Source organism: Telmatherina bonti, assembly GCF_933228915.1.
Source record: "Telmatherina bonti genome assembly, chromosome: 9".
In the NCBI taxonomy this organism is placed as follows: Eukaryota; Metazoa; Chordata; class Actinopteri; order Atheriniformes; family Telmatherinidae; genus Telmatherina; species Telmatherina bonti.
Window position 1 is genome coordinate 23039525 of NC_136627.1, and position 20968 is coordinate 23060492.

General features: G+C 38.1%; 2 protein-coding genes across 2 annotated transcripts; one reads left to right on the forward strand and one right to left on the reverse strand.

Moving 5' to 3' along the window:
- Nucleotides 1–342: 342 nt before the first annotated feature.
- On the forward strand, nucleotides 343–1770 carry med29 (mediator complex subunit 29; the record flags this gene model as incomplete). The annotated part of the gene is made up of 4 exons (XM_079247026.1): nucleotides 343–498; nucleotides 617–675; nucleotides 797–881; nucleotides 1361–1770. The coding sequence occupies 4 exons, from the start codon at nucleotides 343–345 to the stop codon at nucleotides 1574–1576; spliced, it is 516 nt and encodes a 171-aa protein (XP_079103152.1). The 3' UTR covers nucleotides 1577–1770.
- A 788-nt stretch (nucleotides 1771–2558) lies between these two features.
- Nucleotides 2559–20306, reverse strand: mlf1 (myeloid leukemia factor 1). Its single transcript, XM_079245779.1, has 7 exons — nucleotides 20170–20306; nucleotides 19046–19208; nucleotides 6628–6711; nucleotides 6391–6519; nucleotides 4645–4804; nucleotides 4411–4549; nucleotides 2559–4233 (listed from the first exon to the last, which is right to left on the reverse strand). Exons 1-7 carry the CDS (start codon nucleotides 20214–20216, stop codon nucleotides 4167–4169), a joined length of 789 nt encoding a protein of 262 aa, XP_079101905.1. The 5' UTR covers nucleotides 20217–20306; the 3' UTR covers nucleotides 2559–4166.
- Between the last annotated feature and the right edge of the window lie 662 nt (nucleotides 20307–20968).

The following is a 20968-nucleotide window of genomic DNA, read 5'->3' on the forward strand; positions in this document are numbered from 1 at the left end:
TTTGAAAAGGAAACACAACTATTTAATAGTTAATGGAGACTTTTCAAAAATAATAAATGTTATAATACCAACGTTTTTCTTTTCTATTCAAAATGTAAACAGAAAAAAGTCTAGTATCCATTTTATCACATGAATTCTAATCACTTAAAAAACTAACTGAAGTCAGTAATTATCCTTTCTAATTAACATAAATATTGCACCTTTTAATATTTTAGTTTTTAATATTATAATGAAATGTGAAAATTAAATTGAGGGCATAATCAACCATATTTGAAACGAAAGTAGCGAGAGAAAAAAAAAAAAAGAAGCGGAAGCGGAAGTGCAAGAACAACGGTAGTGAAGATGGCGTCTCAGCCGCAACAGCCACAATCCGGTGGGCCGATGTCTCAGCCGGGATTACAACAAGCCACTGCAATACAGCAACAACAGCAGCAGCAAGACTTTGACCCAGTTCACAGATTCAAAATGCTAATTCCCCAGCTGAAGGAGAGTTTGCAGGTAATGTTACGTATCCAGCTTGCTAAACAGTGACAGTGAAAACATCTATAGACTACAGTACTAAGCTTCCTAACGTGATGTACTGCAAACCTAAATGTTTATTGTTCATCTCATTTAGAATTTAATGAAGATTGCGTCTATTAATTTATCCCACAACACTTCAATAGATAACGGCATGTAAGTACCACGTTTGGGAAGAGGGTGGCTTTGCCTTACCTAAAGCTAATGGTCTCTGATGTTGACGAGGCTCTCGATTACTTCTGTGATTTCTCGATGTGTTTTTCTCTTTTTCTTTAAGTAAAAGCAGTGACACTTCGGTTCAGCGCTTTGACAAAAGTTTGGAGGAGTTTTACGCTCTTTGTGATCAACTAGAACTTTGTTTGGTAAGATGGACCCAAAGTTATGATTTTCTCTGATTGGTGGCAATTATTAATCTTGATTGATCATTTAATCATTACCCTTCCTAGTAAAGAACTAAAACTGTCCCCCCTGAAAGTTTTATACAATTTAAACTTTTTTTTTTTTTTAAACATAACTTGTTGCATAAATAAGTTCTAATTAACTCAGCTGATAAAACAATCTTAACACGTGGTACTGGCAAATGGCTTGATGTAAACACATCAACAACAGGTGACTGGTGTAATTTCTGTTCTTGCCATGTCATGGGCCATTTTAATCCATTGATTTGGTAATCAGCCTATCACAACTTTTTTATTAATTTGTTTCTTTAAAATATGCATTTTCCTGTACTCATTGTGTTACATGGTAATGTTATTATTCATCTAAACATGTCCCCTCAATAACTTGAATAGTTTATATAAAATGGGCCACATAAACTAACTCCATTTTCTTCTTTGTACAGCGTCTGGCATACGAGTGTCTCTCCCAGAGCATTGACAGTGCTAAACATTCGCCGAACTTGGTCCCAACAGCCACCAAGCCAGACACCGTGCAGACAGAGTCCATGTCTTATGCTCAGTACCTTGGCATGATCAAGTCTCAGATTTCTTGTGCCAAAGATATCCACAATGCTTTGCTGGAGTGTTCCAAGAAGATTGCAGGAAAAGGGCAGCCTTAGTGAATCGTGTACATGTGGACAGAGTACTCGAACAATTTTTTGGATTGTTGCTTGTTGGAATTGTCCCACGTTTCACTTTATCTTGTCTCTCTTAGTTTAAATATTTTCTTGTAAATGCTGTGTAAATATTCAACTGAAAAAGTCCTGTTTAGTGATGACCAGCAGGTGGTGACAAAGGTTCAGACACTTTTGTAGCATATTTTTATTAAAACCTTTGTATGGATATTGCTGTTCTGTTATTATTCTTGATATGCAGTGAAAATGATCATGTTTATGTTATTTGAGTACAACGTATAAAATAATAAAATAAATGCTAAGTGATTTGTCGGTAAATTTTAGATTACAACAAAGTAATCTGACATTTTTAAACTGAACATAATTGGATTTAAAAAAGGTAATCTCTTCAGATACAGCAGTGTAAAATAAGTCACGTGGTTTGATTTACAGCTGAGCTCTTTGTCCTTTCCATTTCCTGGAAAAGAAGTGACCTATTTAATTTTACAACTATTATTGTCGCACTGCTGAATAATAGCCTGATCAATTTAAAAATATCTTTTACTTCTAGCTCAGCTTAAACTGAGATGCTATTAAGGAAAACAAATGACGTTTTCATTCTTAAGATGCACGCCCCTTGGTTGACGAAAGACTTGATTTTGATGTCTGACATTGCAGGTTTTTTTTGTCTATGTGTAAGGAATAAATTTGAGTGTAATCTACAGGAATGTGAGAGAAGATCTCAGTGGACCTTCAGCTGTATAATATCAGGCCAATCTGAGCTATCAGAAGGTGCTTGAATACAAATTACAACCCTGGGTCACCAGCAAGGTTCATCATAGGATAGGATCAGTCTCTTATGAAGCCTTTGTAAGGCTACACTATGATAAAACACCTCTATATACTTTGAGACAATATGTACCTCATAAGAAGACACTATTTTGTGACTCATTTAAAAAAAAAAAAAAAAACTGATAACCAATTTATTTTGATGACCGGTATGTTTATTTTCAGACAACAGCCGATACTGACAGACCTTATTTTAACATGTAAAAACATACCAAAAAACTTCATGCCTAGAGTTTGTGCTGTGTAGCAAATATTAAAGAATTGCAAAAAGAAACCAAAGTAACAATATAAAAAAGGGAAGGGTAAGAGTGATTTTTACACAGATTACACAAGACAAAATACATAGAACTAGAACATTTGGTACGAAGTCATCAATTATAACTACACAGAAAAGGTAGATGTGTGGAATTCATATGAGTCAATTCTGTTTTCCATAATGACAGACAGGCAGAGTATGATTATCACATTTTACTGATCATTTGTGTGTTGATTTGCAATATCCATAAAAAATATGTAGGGACCCTTTTATTCATGTTTAAAATAACTAGAATTGCGCTGTTATTACATAACAGCAAGTGGGACTGCGATAATGTGTAATTACTGATGTATAATGCAAAAAAGCTGAAGATTTCACTGAAGTTAGTGAAAAACTTGTTAATTTTTAAGTGGTGATGAACGTTGGTTCAATTCAAGGGTTCAAATTCCACAAGTGAGCTTTACCTAATATCTCTGCTCAATACAACTTACCACCTCATTTCTCTTTTTATCTTTAAGAAAGCATTCCTCTCTCTGCATTTTTTATCACTTTATTTTTCCATTATTTTGATTTATGTCATACTTTATCAGATTGGAAAGAATACTGCATGTCTGCTAGCTGCTGGAATGTGCTGCTGCAGTGTCCTCTGTCAGAAGGACACACATCCAGAGATGCTTAATGTATATATGGTTTATTCATTGAACAATGGTGATGATAATAAGGTTATGCTGTGAACCTTAGCACCAAAACAGTCACGTCATAATGAAATTACAGTTCAACACCATAATTTAAATAAGCTACACCAGTGCTCTATGAGCAGTTAAAAAAATTAAGTTCTCCCTTAAATTGCCACGAGATCACTAAAACGATCACATCATGCCTCTCACTAATCAATCATCTTAGCTTTCGCCACTTAAAAATGAAGAGTTTTTCATTAACTTCAGTGACATCTTCACCTTTTTTGCATTATTCAGCAGTAATTACACATTATCGCATTTACACTTGCTGTTATGTCATAACAGCACAATTCTAGTTTAGAGTTTGATGTCAAACTTAGCACAAGTCTGCTAATTAAGTGTGATGTGCGTCAGGTGCGTTGCAGCAGGGAAACTAACTATACTGTCCAAGTATCACATTGCATGTTCTGAAACTTCCATAGAAGAAATAGCAGACTTTAAATTGTCAGCTAATCTTTTTTTTTTTTTTCAAATTAATACCACATACACATATTTATTTGAACTGCCTTGTTGTGTTTTGATTTTACAACACAGATTCAGAGATTTATGTTGTCAGCTGAAAAACAGTGAGTTCAAATTGTGTATCTTGCTTAAGAAAATGTATGCAGTTCACCAAAAAGTATAACATCACATTTACAGTGTAACTTAAAAAATCTGGGCAAGTTTTACTGTGGTGTGTCATTGTTTGTGGGAAGCACCACGTTAAGCTGTAAAATGCTTGAAAAGGCTTTAATAACAGCACACACTGATGTTTCTACTGATTTGTCTTGCCTGGACCTTTAGTTTTTTCTTGACCTCCCACCTTGCTTTTTTGTTGGTTTCTGTGAGAAACACGAAAGAAAAAAACAGAAGTAATGAAACAGTCATATTACAATCCATGAGTTGACCAGGTTTGATATTATACCATAATAACCACACTTCACAGACTCCCTTCCACTTGTTTGTCATTCGATCCTATGTGCACATGTCTTCAGTGCTAATATGGTCTGAATACTGACCTGTGGGTAATGTCAGGACTAGTGATGGCTGCTCTGTGAACTGCACGGGGCGGAGGTTCCCTAAGGTGAGACATGGGGCCTGATGGCTTAAACTGAGATACCTTCTCCTGCCACTCATCATCAAAAGATTGTGCTTCAGCTGTGGATGGTGGATCAAGATCATGTTAGGCACAATGATAACATTGTTGATTAATCTTGTGTTCAAGTGGCTGGAAATGGAACATTTTAACATACTTTCATCCATATTCTGAAAGTCCTGGTTGTACTCCTTCTCCCCTGTTTTGTTGTTGTATTTCTTCTCAACAACATGCCCTCTATCCTGGATGTGATGTCCGATTCTCATCTTCTGAAGACCACTCTCAGAGTCTTTCACAGCTTGGCGGGTCTCTTTAATCTGGACAAGACACCATGATATAACTAATAAGACACACAGCTGGTCAACATATATACTGGGGATACAGGTTTTTGTTTCTTGGGCGGGTGGTGTGGTGGAGTGGGGTGTTACAACTGATCTCAGGTCTTTTGTGGTTGATGAAAAGATAAAAGGTCATTATATGCATTGTATGCAAAAATCAGAAACTGTGTTTTAATGAATATACAAGCTCATCAGAAGAAAACATAGAATTTAGCCCAGATATGGACATGTTAAGCCTTGCAGTTTTTCAGCAAGACCTAGTCTAATATGCTTTGGATGCAAAAAGAAATCCATCATAAAAATATCCCTTATTTGCATTTTCACAGTTTTAATGTTTCACAAAGTGAATTGTATGATAACAAATCTTCATGTTCTGTTCATTAATTCAGTCCAGATTTAATTCAGTCATTCATTCATTATCTGAGCCGCTTAATCCGAACAAGGGTCGTGACGGAGCTGGAGCCTATCCCACCAGCCTTTGGACGAGAGGCAGGGTCGCCATTCCATTGCAGGGCTTCAATCCAGATTTAAATGCCCTAAATCTATTAGTTTTTTTCCAGTAAGATCAGATCTAATATGGTTACAACCACATGGAAATTTTTACAAATTTCATATGAATCGGCTCATATTTAATCCAACTAAACAAAACAACCATTCACATGTGGACATCTAATGAGCTGCCTTGCCAGGTGCAATATGGCAGATGTGTTGATGATTACTGCATTTGGCTGAGGCAGGTAATGCACTGTGTACACCTCTGACACTACATGTTCATGTGTTCATGGCGTGCACGCGCACATGGAGGTGAGCACAGTCCCACCAGTGCGAGTGTTGGAAAATATGTTGCATAAATAATAGAAAATAAGCAGCTCTCACAAACTTACCTTTAATGTCACAGAATAAACTGACATAATGTAGCCTACGTTTACAGCTATTCGTAAACTATTCTGCTCTATCATATCAATCTGTGGTCTAGTGCTGTGGTTCCCAACCTGGCATTTGTGGAGCCATAATGGAGTCCCTCCCCCAAAAGAGCACAGGGAATCCCATAGGCTTTAACCTTTTAGAGCCAGTGTGATTTAAATGTCTGTACAGTGATGAACTGAGGTGAATTAATTTTTTTTTTTTTTTTAAATTATTATCAGGGTTTTTCATTTGCATAGAACCAGGGATGTGGGGACCCAAAAACACAAACTTCGTACCATTTAATTTATGAGACATGGCTGAAAAATGCTACCGTGCACATAATTCGTTTTTATTTTCAAAAAAATAAATCAAAATAGCAATACTTGCTTTAACTTTTGTTTTATCAAAAGTTTAGAAAGTTGAAGAGATCAGAAAAACACAAAAAAAAAAATAAAAAAAATCATGGTTTTATTGTTTTACTTCTTCTGGTGTTTTTGGATTGTTAAAAAACAATATTTATGGTGGAACATTACTGCTACCAACCAGTGTCAAAATGCTAGATGAACTGAATTAACAATTATGGCGATGAAAAAGAGGGATGCAGGTTCTGAAATACTGCAGCATTGCACTGCACATTGTAACACTAAATTTGCACTCACCCCTCCAGGGGCACGAATAGTCGATGAAGTTGCCTGGTAGACCTTTGGAGGCTCATTTCCAACTTTTGAATATGTCATTACTGAAGAGGAGCTAAACGAGTGGGAGTTTGAAGCTGCTGGCATGCTCCCCTGAAAATACACACATAAATACAACACACTGTTAAGTAACTGCATTTTAGGTAGCACAACAGTCTGACAAGACAAGCTAAGCAGGGGAGTTTACTTAAGTCAACTCACAAAGTTTCTGTGCATTTCCTCCATCCTGTTTTTCATATTGGCCATCATGTTGTCAAACATATTAAAAGGATTCTCCATCATTTCCTGCACAGAAATAAAAGGAAGATAACAGTCATGACAAGAGTTGAAAGGCTGAGTTTATGTACACCACCTGGTAACTTGGCATTACCAGGTGGTAATGCTCATAAAGAATTCCACAATCTATAGAGAGTGTACCATTTGTCTTACATGTGAGCCTTTAAGGACATTTGTATTTTATCACCTTGCTGCATGTGATGAGGTGACAAGACAAGAAAAAAACAGTTCGGAGTTAATTTTTTTTCACTCGTATAAGAATTTGGATTTATTTCAATTTTTCTGTAGAATATGAGCTTAAACATAACATTTGCCCCTTTTTCCTTTGTATATCTGCTAAAATTCCTGTTAACACAAACAAATCCAGTCATGCACTGTACAATATTAACATAAAAAAGGATCAATGATAATGATGCCAAAGTTAAATCCAGTCAGTACTTATTAATTAATTCTTTTTCCAGGCATTCAACCATTTTCGATACATGCTTCTTTCCTGTCAGGATTGTGCAAAGGCTAAAGTCTTAAGTAATTTTACGATCTAACCTTGTCTTTACTTTACTTGACTTGAAGATAAAATATTATCCTATTCCCTGATAATTTGATATTCATGGTTAGAGTATTGTTTAACTGCAGTTTCTTTGTCTGCATATCACAAAGGGGCCTTTGTGAAGGTCTAGTAAGGAACCTACTTGATGACATTATTATCATGAGGAAATAATGTGGCCAGTTGTGACCGAGAGTTGGAACATGCGCTTGATCAAAATGAGTCTGAAAAAGAGTGCATCTGAACAGCAGACGACACCACTGACCGTGCTGTCAGTACTGCCAAAGGGCAACAATGACCGGCTCATTGCCTGAAGAGTCAAACAAAATCAGATTAGTAACAAAGCAAAAGACTGCATCTGGATATCTGTATAACTTACACAAATATAAAGAGCATGTTGACATCAACATAGTCCACAAGAATCGGTCTGACTGGGGACTCCAAACACTGTTCTTTTATTCTATAAAGTCTCAAGCTTCAAGCTGTTGCAGACACGAGCGCAATGCACGAGCACCACGCAACAGAGAAAATTTAAAAAATCTGAATTTGGGCAAATATTTGGACCTCTGCCTGGCAAGCAGCAAGGCTCATTTTGGAATGAGAATCGTCAAACCGGTGGACCACCGTTCTCTTGATGAAGACAATTAGGAGGAAAACCACCATTTTTTTCACTCCAAGTCCAGGTGACAGAGCGAGGTAAAAATCATATCAAATAGAAAACCTTATTTGTTTTGATTTATATTCCAACTCTATAACATTTTGATACAAACACATCTTACATGATAAATTCCCTGGTTTCACTTCTTAAAAATAGATTACACATAGAAATAGTAGAAATTACATAAAGCAGAGATTGAGTCTTTGTAGTAAGAGTGAAAACAAATCCCAATGTGAATGCATTATGATGAACAATATGAAAAATATATGTCAAAATTATGAAAAATGGCATAGTACGTTCTCTTGACACTGGATCTTTGCAGCTATTGTAGTGGCAATAGAACTTGGTAGGTAGGCACTTTCTTATTCGGGATGGAAATTCAAGTGTGCAGCACCTACATAAATGCAGAAACAGAAAGGCATGTTTTAAAGTGAACAGAAATTAATTCACTAAAATCTAAACATAGAAAACGTGATATTTTCATACTAAAGTCCCAATCTTACTCATCTGACTCTAATGGGTGGAACTTGAACCACATCAATTCATTGATTGGTCAAATGAGTTTCACTTACAGGCTGTATCATTATATGTGAATTTTTTTCAGTCAAGTGCCAAGAAGAAAGAACAAAAGCTGCCATCTCCTTTTTTGTTATAACAGTAGTAAGGCTTTAAATCCAGCACAATATACATATTTCTCACAGCTTGATAGCAATCAAAACCCAATACGGTACCTAAAGCTGTTATAAAATTTATGGTTGGATTGGGTTTATTGATATTTAGATCAATAAATGATAGATGAGAAAATGGAGAAAATGGAGGAGCCTGTTTCCACATTTAGGAATAGCATCTAAAATGTGTCCTGTGGTCCTTTCACAGCTTTGTACATTTTGTACTACAATGGACTGGCAACCTGTTTAGGGTGTACCCACCTCTTGCCCAAAGATTGCTAGGATACACTCCAGCTCTCCCGGAACCCTTCACGAGACTAAGCGGTATGGATGATGAATGAATGAATGAATGAATGAATGAATCATTCATTGGACTTCAGCTAAACAGATTTTGTTCTGCTTCTTTAAACAACCTCATCTCACTGAAATACCTGAAATAATCACAAGGTACAAATACTACATGTTTACAGCACAAAATTTTGAACAATTAGTATGTGTTACGACCCATGTTTAGGAGTAAGAAAAGTGCAACAATGTATGGGGGACAAAACGAGTCCTGCAAAAGACAGTTTATTTCTTGTTAACAAAACAGAATAGTGGTGCTGGTGGTAAAACCCCAGGCTTTTTCTGTAAGAACTGCTACAGATAAGAAGAAACAATTGTTGGACAACAGGAAAAAAAAAAAAAAACAACATAAGCATACACAGCACAATTAAACAAAGTAGAGCACAGTTAAAAAACTAAGTAAATAGAAAAACCGTACAAGAAGAAGAAGAAAAAAAAAAGAAAAAACGGATCCTAACTGGGCCGTCAGCAACTAGGCTACACAAAACAGGAATGTCCAGCTGGGAACTCCTCCCAGCAAGTCAAAGACATTTCACAAGTAGCCTACTTGTGGGCTCCAGCTAGGCCGGAAAATGTTTGTGGCAACCACTCCTGAGCCAGGGGAGCAGAATGGGCATTTCCATCCTTCATGAGCCTCAGGTGTAGTCCTTTTCACAGGTGCTCGTAAGAGTATGAAATCGTGTTTTTAATATCTTTACAGTAATGTCACTAAATTTTCTGTAGTACACAGGGAACATTTTTTTAGTTGTAAGAAGGTTTGGTGAATGAAGAATATTGTTTTCATTTTATGCCTGTTGCAAGTTTTCTTATGCAGAACTTTGGCTGCATTTGAATAAGTTTCTGCTGTTGCCTGGCAACATCAAGCAGGTCTACTAATCTCTGAAGGGTGGAGACTAGTTTGTTGTGGCCTAGCAACAGTTAGAATGACTAAAATAGAATGACTTAATCAAAAGTGGAACTCAAGTTTGCTTTGACGTGACATCAGTACTTAAGTGACATCACCGTTCCTATAAAGTCTCAGTGCTTCTGTCATAAAGTCAGTACACTTAGAGTACGCATCTCGGTACGCATCCCGATTCCAGTTTTTGGAAAGCGGAAACACACAAGTCTGATAGTTTATTTTGATGGATACCTTTAGAAAAGTTCATGTCCACAGTGGACAACCTGAGAAGGTCAGCAGACCTACATCTCTGGAGCGTGACAGGAATGTTCAACTTCAATCAAGGAACATTCAACGTTTCCAGGAGTCAATTCCCTCACAAAAACTTGGAGAAATTCCACCAAATCTTCAAAAGGAAAGTGAGTGCAACTCTGGTAGGTCTTTCAGGTCTAAGAATTTTCTAGCGCTGCAGAAAATGGCACCTGAACTTAAAAGACACCAGAGTAAGACAGACATTGAGGTCAAAATGTGCAGAGTTTCTGAGAAACTTAATGATGTCCAGAAAATTGCTTTTGGAATCACTGTGGCAAACAATCCCGCAACTGTTTCATCTGCACAGCCTCCCGTCAAAAAAACTGATCACAATTTATCTGTGATGGGAACTGACAATGTTGTCCAAAAACCAAGCAATATTTGCAAGGAATCTGAGAACCTGGAGAAGCCCCAAAAAATTACTTTTGGTGGCCCAGGACCAGAAGTTCCACTTGAAATGATTGCAAACACAGATCAGTCCTTTGGTCAGACTGAGAATGATCTTGACAGCTACAAAAAACTGCATATTTTCCCCGTGCAGACAAATGGAAAAGAAGATCAGAGGAAATTAAAGCAAAGCAACAAAGTGAGGCGGGGTACACTCTTGGTACCGATCTTTGAGGTGCCATCTGAACCCAAAAATGGGTCTTTTCAGGTATCAAAGCTTTTAGAAATTCCATCACAGAAATGTGAAAACCTGAAGAATCTCCTGATAACATTTGGAGCCCCAGGAACCACAGCTGGAACCGAACTTCTTGCAGAATACATTGAAGAGACAGAGCAGCCCCGTTATCAGGTTGAGAAACAATCTGAATGTCTCAATAAAGAGAGTCAGAGAGATGACAGAAAGGTTTGCAAGAAATCTGAAAACCTGGAGGATACACAGAAAATCACATTTGGAGGCCCAGGATCAGAAATCCCTGTAGAATTCTTTGCAAACACACACCAGCCATTTAATCAGGCTGAGAAACATCATCACATCAAGAAGGAACTGCATAACTTTACCTTGCAGATGGGTGTACAAGAAGATGAAAGAAAGGTAATACATGGTAAGAAAGTGAACCAACGTACACCTTTGGTACCCATCTTTGAGGTGCCATTTCAAGCCACAAATCAGTCATTTCAGGATCCAGACTTTGCTGAACTTCCATCTCAGCAATCTGAAAACCTGATGAATCCACCTATAACATTTGGATGCCCAGAATCCAAATTACCAGTGGAGCTCACTGCAGAACCATTGGTTCTAACCAAGGATAGTGAATCACAGCTTGAGAAGATTTTCAGTTTTCAATCATCAGAGACTGAAGAAGCTGTTTCACCATCTGAAAACACAAACCAGTCCTGTCATTGGACAGAGAATCCTTGTTCAATCCTTGCAGAGCAGTCCATACAGGATTCTACCAAACCTCCTGAGAAAGAAACACCGGTTGCACAAGAAACAAAGTTTTTTATCGAGGAACAAAGTGCAACTGAGCAACAAACTCAAAGGAAACGACGCAAGAAGTCCAAGAAGTCAAAGAGTGAAGATTTTCCAGCACTGCAGACAACATCTGAAGGTCACGAAAGTCAGAGTGAAGACACCAAGAGTGATGTTTCAAAGGATTCTGAGAACCCGAAGAATCCCTTAATACCACCTGGAAATCCAAAATCAGAAATCACCGCTGAAGTCCCTTCAGAACCTGTGGTTCTAACACCACCAGCAGAACCACAGTCTGAATCGGTCCCCTCATCATTAGCATCTACACATAAACCATCAGCAGCAGAACCACATCCGATCCTAAAACTTCTGCTGGCCAACACATCAACAAATAAACAATCTTTCAACATGAACCATGTTGAAGAAAATAACCTCCCTCACAGCCCAACTCTACTGATGATCCCGGAACACCAATTACATCAAACCTTGGCTGAGAGGGATGAGAAGATTTCAGCACTTCAGAGACAACAGGATTATTTGCTGAATCAGCTAAAGGAACTAGGTGATCAGGTTCACAAAAGTAAGATCATGCAGTCATCTGCTTCAAAGCAAGTGCAAAAACTACGAGCAGAACTCTGTGAGGAGAAACAGAAAAGGGATTTTGCTGAGACTTCATTATCTGAGCTGCAAAGTGAAACCGACCGAGCCAAGGTCGAACTCAGCCAACTTACCATCAAGCTTCAAGGTAAACATGATGCCACTGAAGAGCAAATGGCCCTCATGGCCGAGGTTGAGCAGCTTAAAAGACAACTCATATCTCAGCAATCAGTTTTTGAGAAGGAGACGAACATCCTGTATGCTGAACTTAAAAAGAAAAACCAGCTACATGCAGATGTCACCATCAGAGTCAGCCATCTGGAATTAGCTCTCACTGCTGAAAGGACAAGGGCCTCAAAAGCTGAGGACTGCTTGGCTCAGCAGGTGGAGGAAACTTCTAAAATAAAGGCTGCTCTGGTTAAAACCCAAGAACAGTATAAAGATAAAAAAGAAATAAAGAAGGAACTGCATAATTTTACCTTGCAGATGGGTGTACAAGAAGATGAAAGAAAAGTAATATATAGTAAGAAAGTGAAGCAACATAAACCTTTGGTACCCATCTTTGAGGTTCCAGTTAAAGCCACAAATCAGTCATTTCAGGATCCAGACTTTGCTGAATCTCCATCTCGGCAAGCTGGAAACCTGATGAATTCACTTATAACATTCGGATGCCCAGAATCCGAATTACCAGTGGAGCTCACTGCAGAATCGTTGGTTCTAACCCAAGACAGCGAGTCACAGCTTGAGAAGACTTCCAGTTTTCAATCATCAGAGACTGAAGAAGCTGTTTCACCACCTGAAAACACAAACCAGTCCTGTCATTGGACAGAGAATCCAACATCTGTACATCACAGTCAGACAGACAACAAAGAAGCTGAGCTGGACAAAATATCTGAAGAAGAAACAAAGGTCCAGGATGTAACATTTGGAGCGACTGTGGAAAACAGTCCTGAAACTGTTTCATTTGCACAGCGTCCCATCAGAGAACCTGTTGCAGACCAGGTACCCCAACCTGGAACAACTTCAGAGCAAGCAGCTGGATCTGACAAGCTGGCTGCCGTCCTCGTAGAGCAGTCTGTACAGGATTCTACCGAACCTACTGAGAAAGAAACACCAGTTCCACAAGAAACGAAGTTTTTCTTTGAGGAACAAAGTGCAACTGAGCAACAAACTCAAAGGAAACGGCGCAAGAAGTCCAAGAAAAATAGACCAATGGAGCCTGTCTTGGATCTGCACTTTGAATCAATTGATAAAACCTACGAGGATTACCTTGAGGTATTTCCTCAGTTACCAAAGCTGGTTAAAAATCCTTCAGATTTTCAAGACAAAGTTGAGTCCAATTCTGACATTTCGGTCAAGAGTGAAGATTTTCCAGCACTGCAGACAACATCTAAAGATCACGAAAGTCAGAGTGAAGACACCAAGAGTGATGTTTCAAAGGATTCTGAGAACCTGAAGAATCCCTTAATACCACCTGGAAATCCAAAATCAGAAATCACCGCTGAAGTCCCTTCAGAACCTGTGGTTCTAACACCACCAGTAGAACCACAGTCTGAATCGGTCCCCTCATCATTAGCGTCTACACATAAACCATCAGCAGCAGAACCACATCCGATCCTAAAACTTCTGCTGGCCAACACATCAACAAATAAACAATCTTCTAACATGAACCATGTTGAAGAAAATAACCTCCCTCACAGCCCAACTCTACTGATGATCCCGGAACACCAATTACATCAAACCATGGCTGCAAGGGATGAGAAGATTTCAGCACTTCAGAGACAACAGGGTTATTTGCTGAATCAGCTAAAGGAACTAGGTGATCAGGTTCACAAAAGTAAGATCATGCAGTCATCTGCTTCAAAGCAGGTGCAAAAACTACAAGCAGAATGCTGTGAGGAGAAACAGAAAAGGGAACTCGCTGAGACTTCATTATCTGAGCTGCAAAGTGAAACAGACCAGGCCAAGGCCGAACTCAGCCAACTTACTATCCAGCTTCAAGACAAACACGATGCCACTGAAGGGCAAATGGCCCTCATGACCGAGGTTGAGCAGCTTAATATACAAATTATGTCTCAGCAATCAGTTTCTGAGAAGGAGACGGCCATCCTGTATGCTGAACTTAAAAAGAAAAACCAGCTACATGCAGATGTCTCCTTAAGCGTCGGCCATCTGAAATCAGCTCTCACTTCTGAAAGGACAAGGGCCTCAAAAGCTGAGGACTGCTTGGCCCAGCAGATGGAGGAAACTTCTAAAATAAAGGCTGATCTGGTTAAAACCCAAGAACAGAATGAGAAGCAGAAAGATCACTGGGAGCTGCACAAGCACCGACTCCTGGTTGAGCAGGAAGACAGTGAAGCCTCCTTCAAAGAAGAACTGGAAAAGCAGGAGAAGCAATGGCAGAAGGAAAAGTCAGAACCTCTCGAAAAAATATCAACTCTTAGTGAGTCTATAGAAGAGAGAGAACAAATGAAAAACTGCTCTATGGAGAGCTTAGAGAAACAAATTAAGAATCTGGAAAACCTGTCAAAAATCCAGGAAAAAACCCAGAAACCTATCAAAAAGAATTTCCTCCACGCTGGACATGGAGGAAATTCCTCATTACACTGAGGTATGAAGGAATTCCTCCAAATCTTCTAATATCATGGGGGAATTTCTGCCTCAGACTTTTCATTATTGCAAGGTCATATATTATCCTTAAATGAATCTTTCTTCCTCTATCTCTACCCCCCAAGCACCTAAACCCATTTGATGATCTCTGTCATCATTGTTTACACTTTCAGAAAGTGAAGTACCTGAATGTACATATAGGGGTATAAAGGATTGTGACTGGGGTGGTACCCTCAAAGATACTGCAGTTGTACCCTTAGCAGTGCAGTATGTACTTTATAAAGTTCAGATAGCCTGCAGAAGAGTATTGATCTTTATAAGGTATAAACTGTGCTGTTAGGGTACAACAGCAGTACCTTTAAGGGTACCACCCTAGTCATAATCTTTTGTACCTCTAAAGGTGTGATTAGGTGCTGAGAGTGTAGCTGTGTAGTTCAATAGAAATTTACAGCCACACAGTGATGAGAGACGATTGTTTTCTACTGCTTAGTGGGTCTTTTAACTTCATCCTTTATTCTTAAACCTTTACCATCACCTCTTTTTATCTTCCTTTCCATTCCCCTCTTAAAAACATAAATATTTAAATAAAAAAGACAAAAAAACAAACCAATGGCTGATTTTATTTATTTATTTATTTATTTTTAACTTATTTCTTTTGATTATCAAAATGTAAAACACAGCATGTACCTTGGAGTTCAGCTGGACAACACACTAGATTGCAAATGCAACACTGAATTAAGTAATGAAACAACAAAGTGTGTTCAGTGACAGGCTTCTTCAGGTCCACTGTGAGACTGAAAGATACAGAAGATCAGCAGCCTGCCAGCAGCCTCCAGAACAAGACCTCCTAAAGTTAATTATCTCCTACAATATTGACTTTGACTTTGGGAATTAATTAATAAAGTATATTTTTCAATTCATGAAAAAACAAAATGCAACAAACACATCAACCTTAAATTAATTTCTCACTTCTTTGTTGTCTAATTGTGCAGATTTAACCACTTTAATCAAAAGACAATCCTCACTCATTATCAAAATCATAATTAACTAAAGCTTTAATCTGCTCAAACAAAACAAAAACAATTGAACAATAAAAATAAAAAAAACCAACAACAACAACAAAAAAAAAAACAACTAGAACCAGCTATGATTGAAATAATAGCAAATGTGAATGCCCATTTATTGAACTATGCTGAATGTTTGAAATTAAATTGCACAAGTACAAGAAACTGAAAAAAAAGCACCAACAAAATTTTCCCCTCATTGGGGCCTGTTTCAGAATTGATTTAACAAATTTAATGTCACTTGCCAACAGTTACACAGTGACTCCACTCATCCATATTCATATCCACTCTTCTACACATAAAGCATATTTTTTCTCCATTTTTTACAGCTTGTGCTAGTGAGCTGCTAGGCTGTCTTTCATCGGTCACTAAACCCTTGACACAGTTACACACAACTTTACACATGGCCTTCAACAAAGCCTTTCAAGGCCATGAACCTTCTGGAGATGCAAGCATCAAGAAGTGAGGAGTGTGTGTGGAGGGGAGAAGCCCAAATTCAGTCTTGTGCTCTGTGGGCCAAGACCACAGGTGTTTTGTAGCCCTGCGGCCTCAGATAAGCATCTCAAGTGCCATCACCATGTTTGCAAGCACATTTTCTGAGGGTGTGACGAGCAGGGTTACTGTTCATAATCATTGGGGTGTTGAATGACTTGTGTTCCATGTGTAATTGGGTCACATTGCCAGAGATTAGTGTGGGTTTAACACTAAAACCGAGCTTCATTCTAGGAAGGCAGGGAGTACCAGGATAGCAATCCAGCAGGGGGTTGTCGAGTCCAAGGCTGCTCTCTCAGCTCTTTTCAAAGGTCATACTGATGTGAAACACTCTCAACTTGCCAACTTTATCCCACAGTGGCTTCTATAAACTAATAAATGCCAGCATTATATTTAGACTAAGCTTGAGTTAAGGAGAGACTGAGGGCACAAAATAAGGAGCACAGTCCTGCTGGTCCACACATTATTTCAGGGTGTCTGGACTACTGAAAACTGCCTTTACTACTTTCAATCCCTCTTTCAGTCCCATACAGAGGCTAGAGTACACCTTGAACTGACATATCTGCTTCTCTGGGAGCTCGGAGTTAAAACAAAGACAAATAGTACTATTGATAAAAATTTGTAAAGAAAATGTAAAGAGGTGGACACCTCATGAATTTTTTTTTTACATTGGTGTTTTATTCCTTCTCATTATTTACAATTAAAGATACAGCGTTCATTCAATCATCCTGACCAAACCTGTTACTAATGGGTGTCTTGACTTGCTAAATGTTTTACCAGGTGTGTGTTTAAGCTGTGCACAACTCTTAGTTTTTTCATGGCAGTTTCCCGACTTTTATTGAAACTGATTCTGGCTTCAGATTGACTCTCATCACCTCTGTTTCCAATTAAAATGGATCTTTACGTGCTTTATTGCATTCTATTTTGATTTATAGTTTAGTTCCTCATACTGTTTGAAAACAGGGTTGTGTTGTTTTTACAACAGTACATTTGTAAACTAGTGCCCTGCTGATACAGAGCTCAGAAAGGTAACATGACCCAAGTGGTGGATATTGGCGAGACATGGAGAAATCTGACTCGCCGTCATGGAAGGTAGACAGGGCTGATTTTCCCACTGGGAAGCTCATACTTACTAAACTAATACAAGGAGTACAACCTTCCAGCATTATGTGGTCAATGAGTGTGTGTGCATCCTACAAAATCATTGCTGCAAGCTGCCACTGTGTGTTATTGTGCCTGTGAACATGTGTTAATGCTCTATGTGTGTGTATGTTTTTGTAGTGTATTTTTGTGTGCACATTTGTGGCTGTGATATTGGAGAACAGCTTGAGAGCGAGCTGTCTGTCATCGAGCAGCTAATACACCAGCGATGCCAAGTTCTGCGAAACAGATGGACGAAAAGAGCAACAATATGAAAACAGAGTGCCTGTGACATCCAAACATACAGTACATGCCATTACAAAGCCAACAACGTGGCACCAGAGCCTCAGCCTCTCAACCACTGTTGGACCTTTTACTTATCTTTTGAAAACTGATTGTATGACATCAAATAGTGTTTTGTGACTAAAATTGATGGGTCCCCATAGTTTTAAGCTTTGATTCTATTAAATCTTACCATACTGGCTCAGAGCTATAGAGCGTTTAGCACTTTTGTCAAAAGCTTTATAAATAGATAAGTAAACAAAAAAATAAAAAATACATTTTTTTATACACAGACACATTATATATATATGTATATATGTATATATATATATATATATATATATATATATATATATATATATATATATATATATATATATATACACATATACATATATATACATATATAAAATTTTTTCTGTATTCATAATTAAAACTTCCATGTAGTTCTACTTCATTCACTATTAGGTCATCAGTTCTGTGCCACTCCACAGTAAATGGTATATTGCCACTCAAAAGAAACCAAGCAAGGCAATGCTTCTGAGTCATTATCAGGGATAAATATACTTGCTCTCATGAGGGATCCAGATTAAGGCAGGTTACTGTTTCCAAGTTTGACTTAGCACAGATAACTTGGCAGTGGAGAGGAGAGATTTGAAAAAGATTCCTTGGTGCTATATAGTAGCGGATCAAAGATATACACCTGCCTACGGTCCTGTCTTACTATTACAAGCCAACAAATTTGAGATTAAAATGACAACTTTTCCATAGATTCTCTCAAGCCATCACACCTTGATCACATAGTCTAATGTAACAGATTTTTTTTTTAGCAGTGGATATCTGAAGCAGTCATATTGTAAGTTGAAAAGGCATCAAAGGCTAGCCCGATTAATATCAAAAGAATCTGTTATTTTCTGCACAGAAGAGCTGAATTCTCATGGGATCTATTACTGTGAGTGTCAAAGAAGTTGGTGTGTGTATTTGAAAGTAGTGTGTCAGTGGAACAATGCACTATAAATAGGCCTCCTTCGGACTCGATATAACTGTCCAGAGAGGCCAAGGGGGTTGCCCCTCCACAAAACCGGAGACTCACATAGCCCCATACCTTTGCAAGTGGCAGTTACACTGTAGTTGGCCAGCTTCCTGTATAAACTTGGTACTCCCTCAAAAAATGATGTGAGAACATGAGTCATTCATGAATTAAGCAGGGGAATTCATCCCATCTGGACCTAAATGTAAATGTGTTTATAAATATATGTTATGAAATTTAAAGGGGTCTATTTGGTGAACTCAAAAGTTGCCACACAACACCTTTTGAAAATGAATGTTCTCACCCTGTGCTGGTTTCTCAGTGCCAGGGTGGAACCAGGATTCTCTGCCATGTTGTGTCCATGGCCTCTCCCGCCTGTTATGCTGGGTATAACAGGAGCACCAAACGGCTCAGAGAAGCTGCGCATCATGTGCCGCATGTGCTCCCTGTGAGCACGAAATGGATCACTGTTGGACAAGAATTGGAAGCAGATGCTAAGTTAATCTCAACAACAAAAGAGATGTTTAAAAAAAAAAAAAAGTAAAACATAGTCACTCTATTTTTGCAATTGGGAATCATCTGCCCCATCAGCATGAAGCTCATTAGAGATAAATTCTTCAATGAACACACCACACTGAAATAAGAAGCACCCCCAAAATAATTTCAACAACACTTAACACTTGACTTAGAAGTCGGGTCAAGTGTGGCCACTTTAACTCTGCAGGCATCCACCCGTGGAACAAGTCAAAGTGGTGGCAGCACAGTGTAAGTGTGAACGGTTATTCAACATGATCAACTAATTCTTCACCGCACTGGAAGTTCTGCCATCAAAGATGCAGCTTTTTTGCTCTTTTTTTTTCCTGTTCAAAAAAGCTGTACAAAATCTAAAAGTGCAAATTAATGCCCTGCTTTAAAAGTGAGCTTATTTAAAAGCTGAAGTATATTTTAAACGGTAGCCTATGCATTGCAGTATTAATATGCGGCCGTTTTTTTTTGTTATTATCCCATTTTACTGCAAGTGTTGCTAGGTAACCGTTAAATTTAAACAAGTCACGCATACTTTTTATTTAATAGGTTACACACATAACTGTTCAAACAACAGATTCATAATCCATTGGTTAAGTTAAATGACAATGTGTCTGCCTTGATTTCGTGTTTTTTTTTTTTTTTTTAAATAAAGATGATAATTTAAAATTAAATATGTTACATAATAAGTTTGCTGACAAAACGCTAGCTTAGTTGCACTGTGTTCGGTGTAACACTAAGTTTACATAATTTGGGAAGTTTCGTCACGACTGGATTATTATTGTGCTGCAATTTATGCAAATGATTACTTCTGAGATTCGTTAATTGATGCATTATCAGTATATCCACTTACGTAAATGATAAAGAAGTTATAAAAATTTAAAAAAAGTTTTGTCTACTCACGAGAAGAAGGGATCTTCTTCAAACTCCCTGATATTACTGTTGAACATATCCAATTATTTTTCAGTTGGAAGCAAACAAATAACTTAAAAATTTTTCCAAATATAGCCCTGCTCCGCAACTCGACTCTGTGCTTCTCAGTACGGTGGAGGTGGCACCGCATGATTTGGAACCAAAGTCACTCTGACACCGGTCATGTGATGCGAATCGAGCTGTCGCATTGGCTGCTGACATGGCGCTTTTTGAAGACACCGTCCATGCGCTGTATGTTGTGAATAGGTGCTATGGCAACGACGCTGAAGAAATTTCTGGAGGAATTTCTTTTCAAACTCTTAATTTTCTTTCTTTACATGTGCATGTCACTGTGAAATCTTTCTTCTGTGTATCTGTATTATTCACACAGGGTCAGTGTAGCTTTTATGCAACCATTTATATTCATTCAAGGCAGAAAAATATAAATGTCTTTTAAAAAGGAATGAGATAATGTCATTATTAATAACTGTTTATAAAGCGGTGTTTAATATAATAACCGTAAATTGCAGACACTTTCTGCATCCACTTGCTAGTAGTATGGACACCACTATGAATGCAAGTTGCCCATTCACCCAGCCAAATATAATATATTTTTTTGACACATCAATTTATATATAATAATAATAATTAAGAACACACAAGACTGACTATTTGGAGAGTATGACCGACAGGCTATGTCCCAGACTCTGTATAGATTTACCATCTGCCAGTTCCATAAATAGACGTGTGCTGAGTCACAGCAATGAATCCATATCTACTTGAAAGAATA

Coding starts and splice junctions, on each gene's coding strand:
- mlf1 (XM_079245779.1), bottom strand. CDS start 20,216: ATGTTCAACAGTAATATCAGGGAGTTTGAAGAAGATCCCTTCTTCTC. Junction 6,520..6,627: donor AGGAAATGCACAGAAACTTT/GTGAGTTGACTT, acceptor GTGTATTTTCAG/GGGAGCATGCCAGCAGCTTC. Junction 4,234..4,410: donor AGTCCTGACATTACCCACAG/GTCAGTATTCAG, acceptor TGTTTCTCACAG/AAACCAACAAAAAAGCAAGG.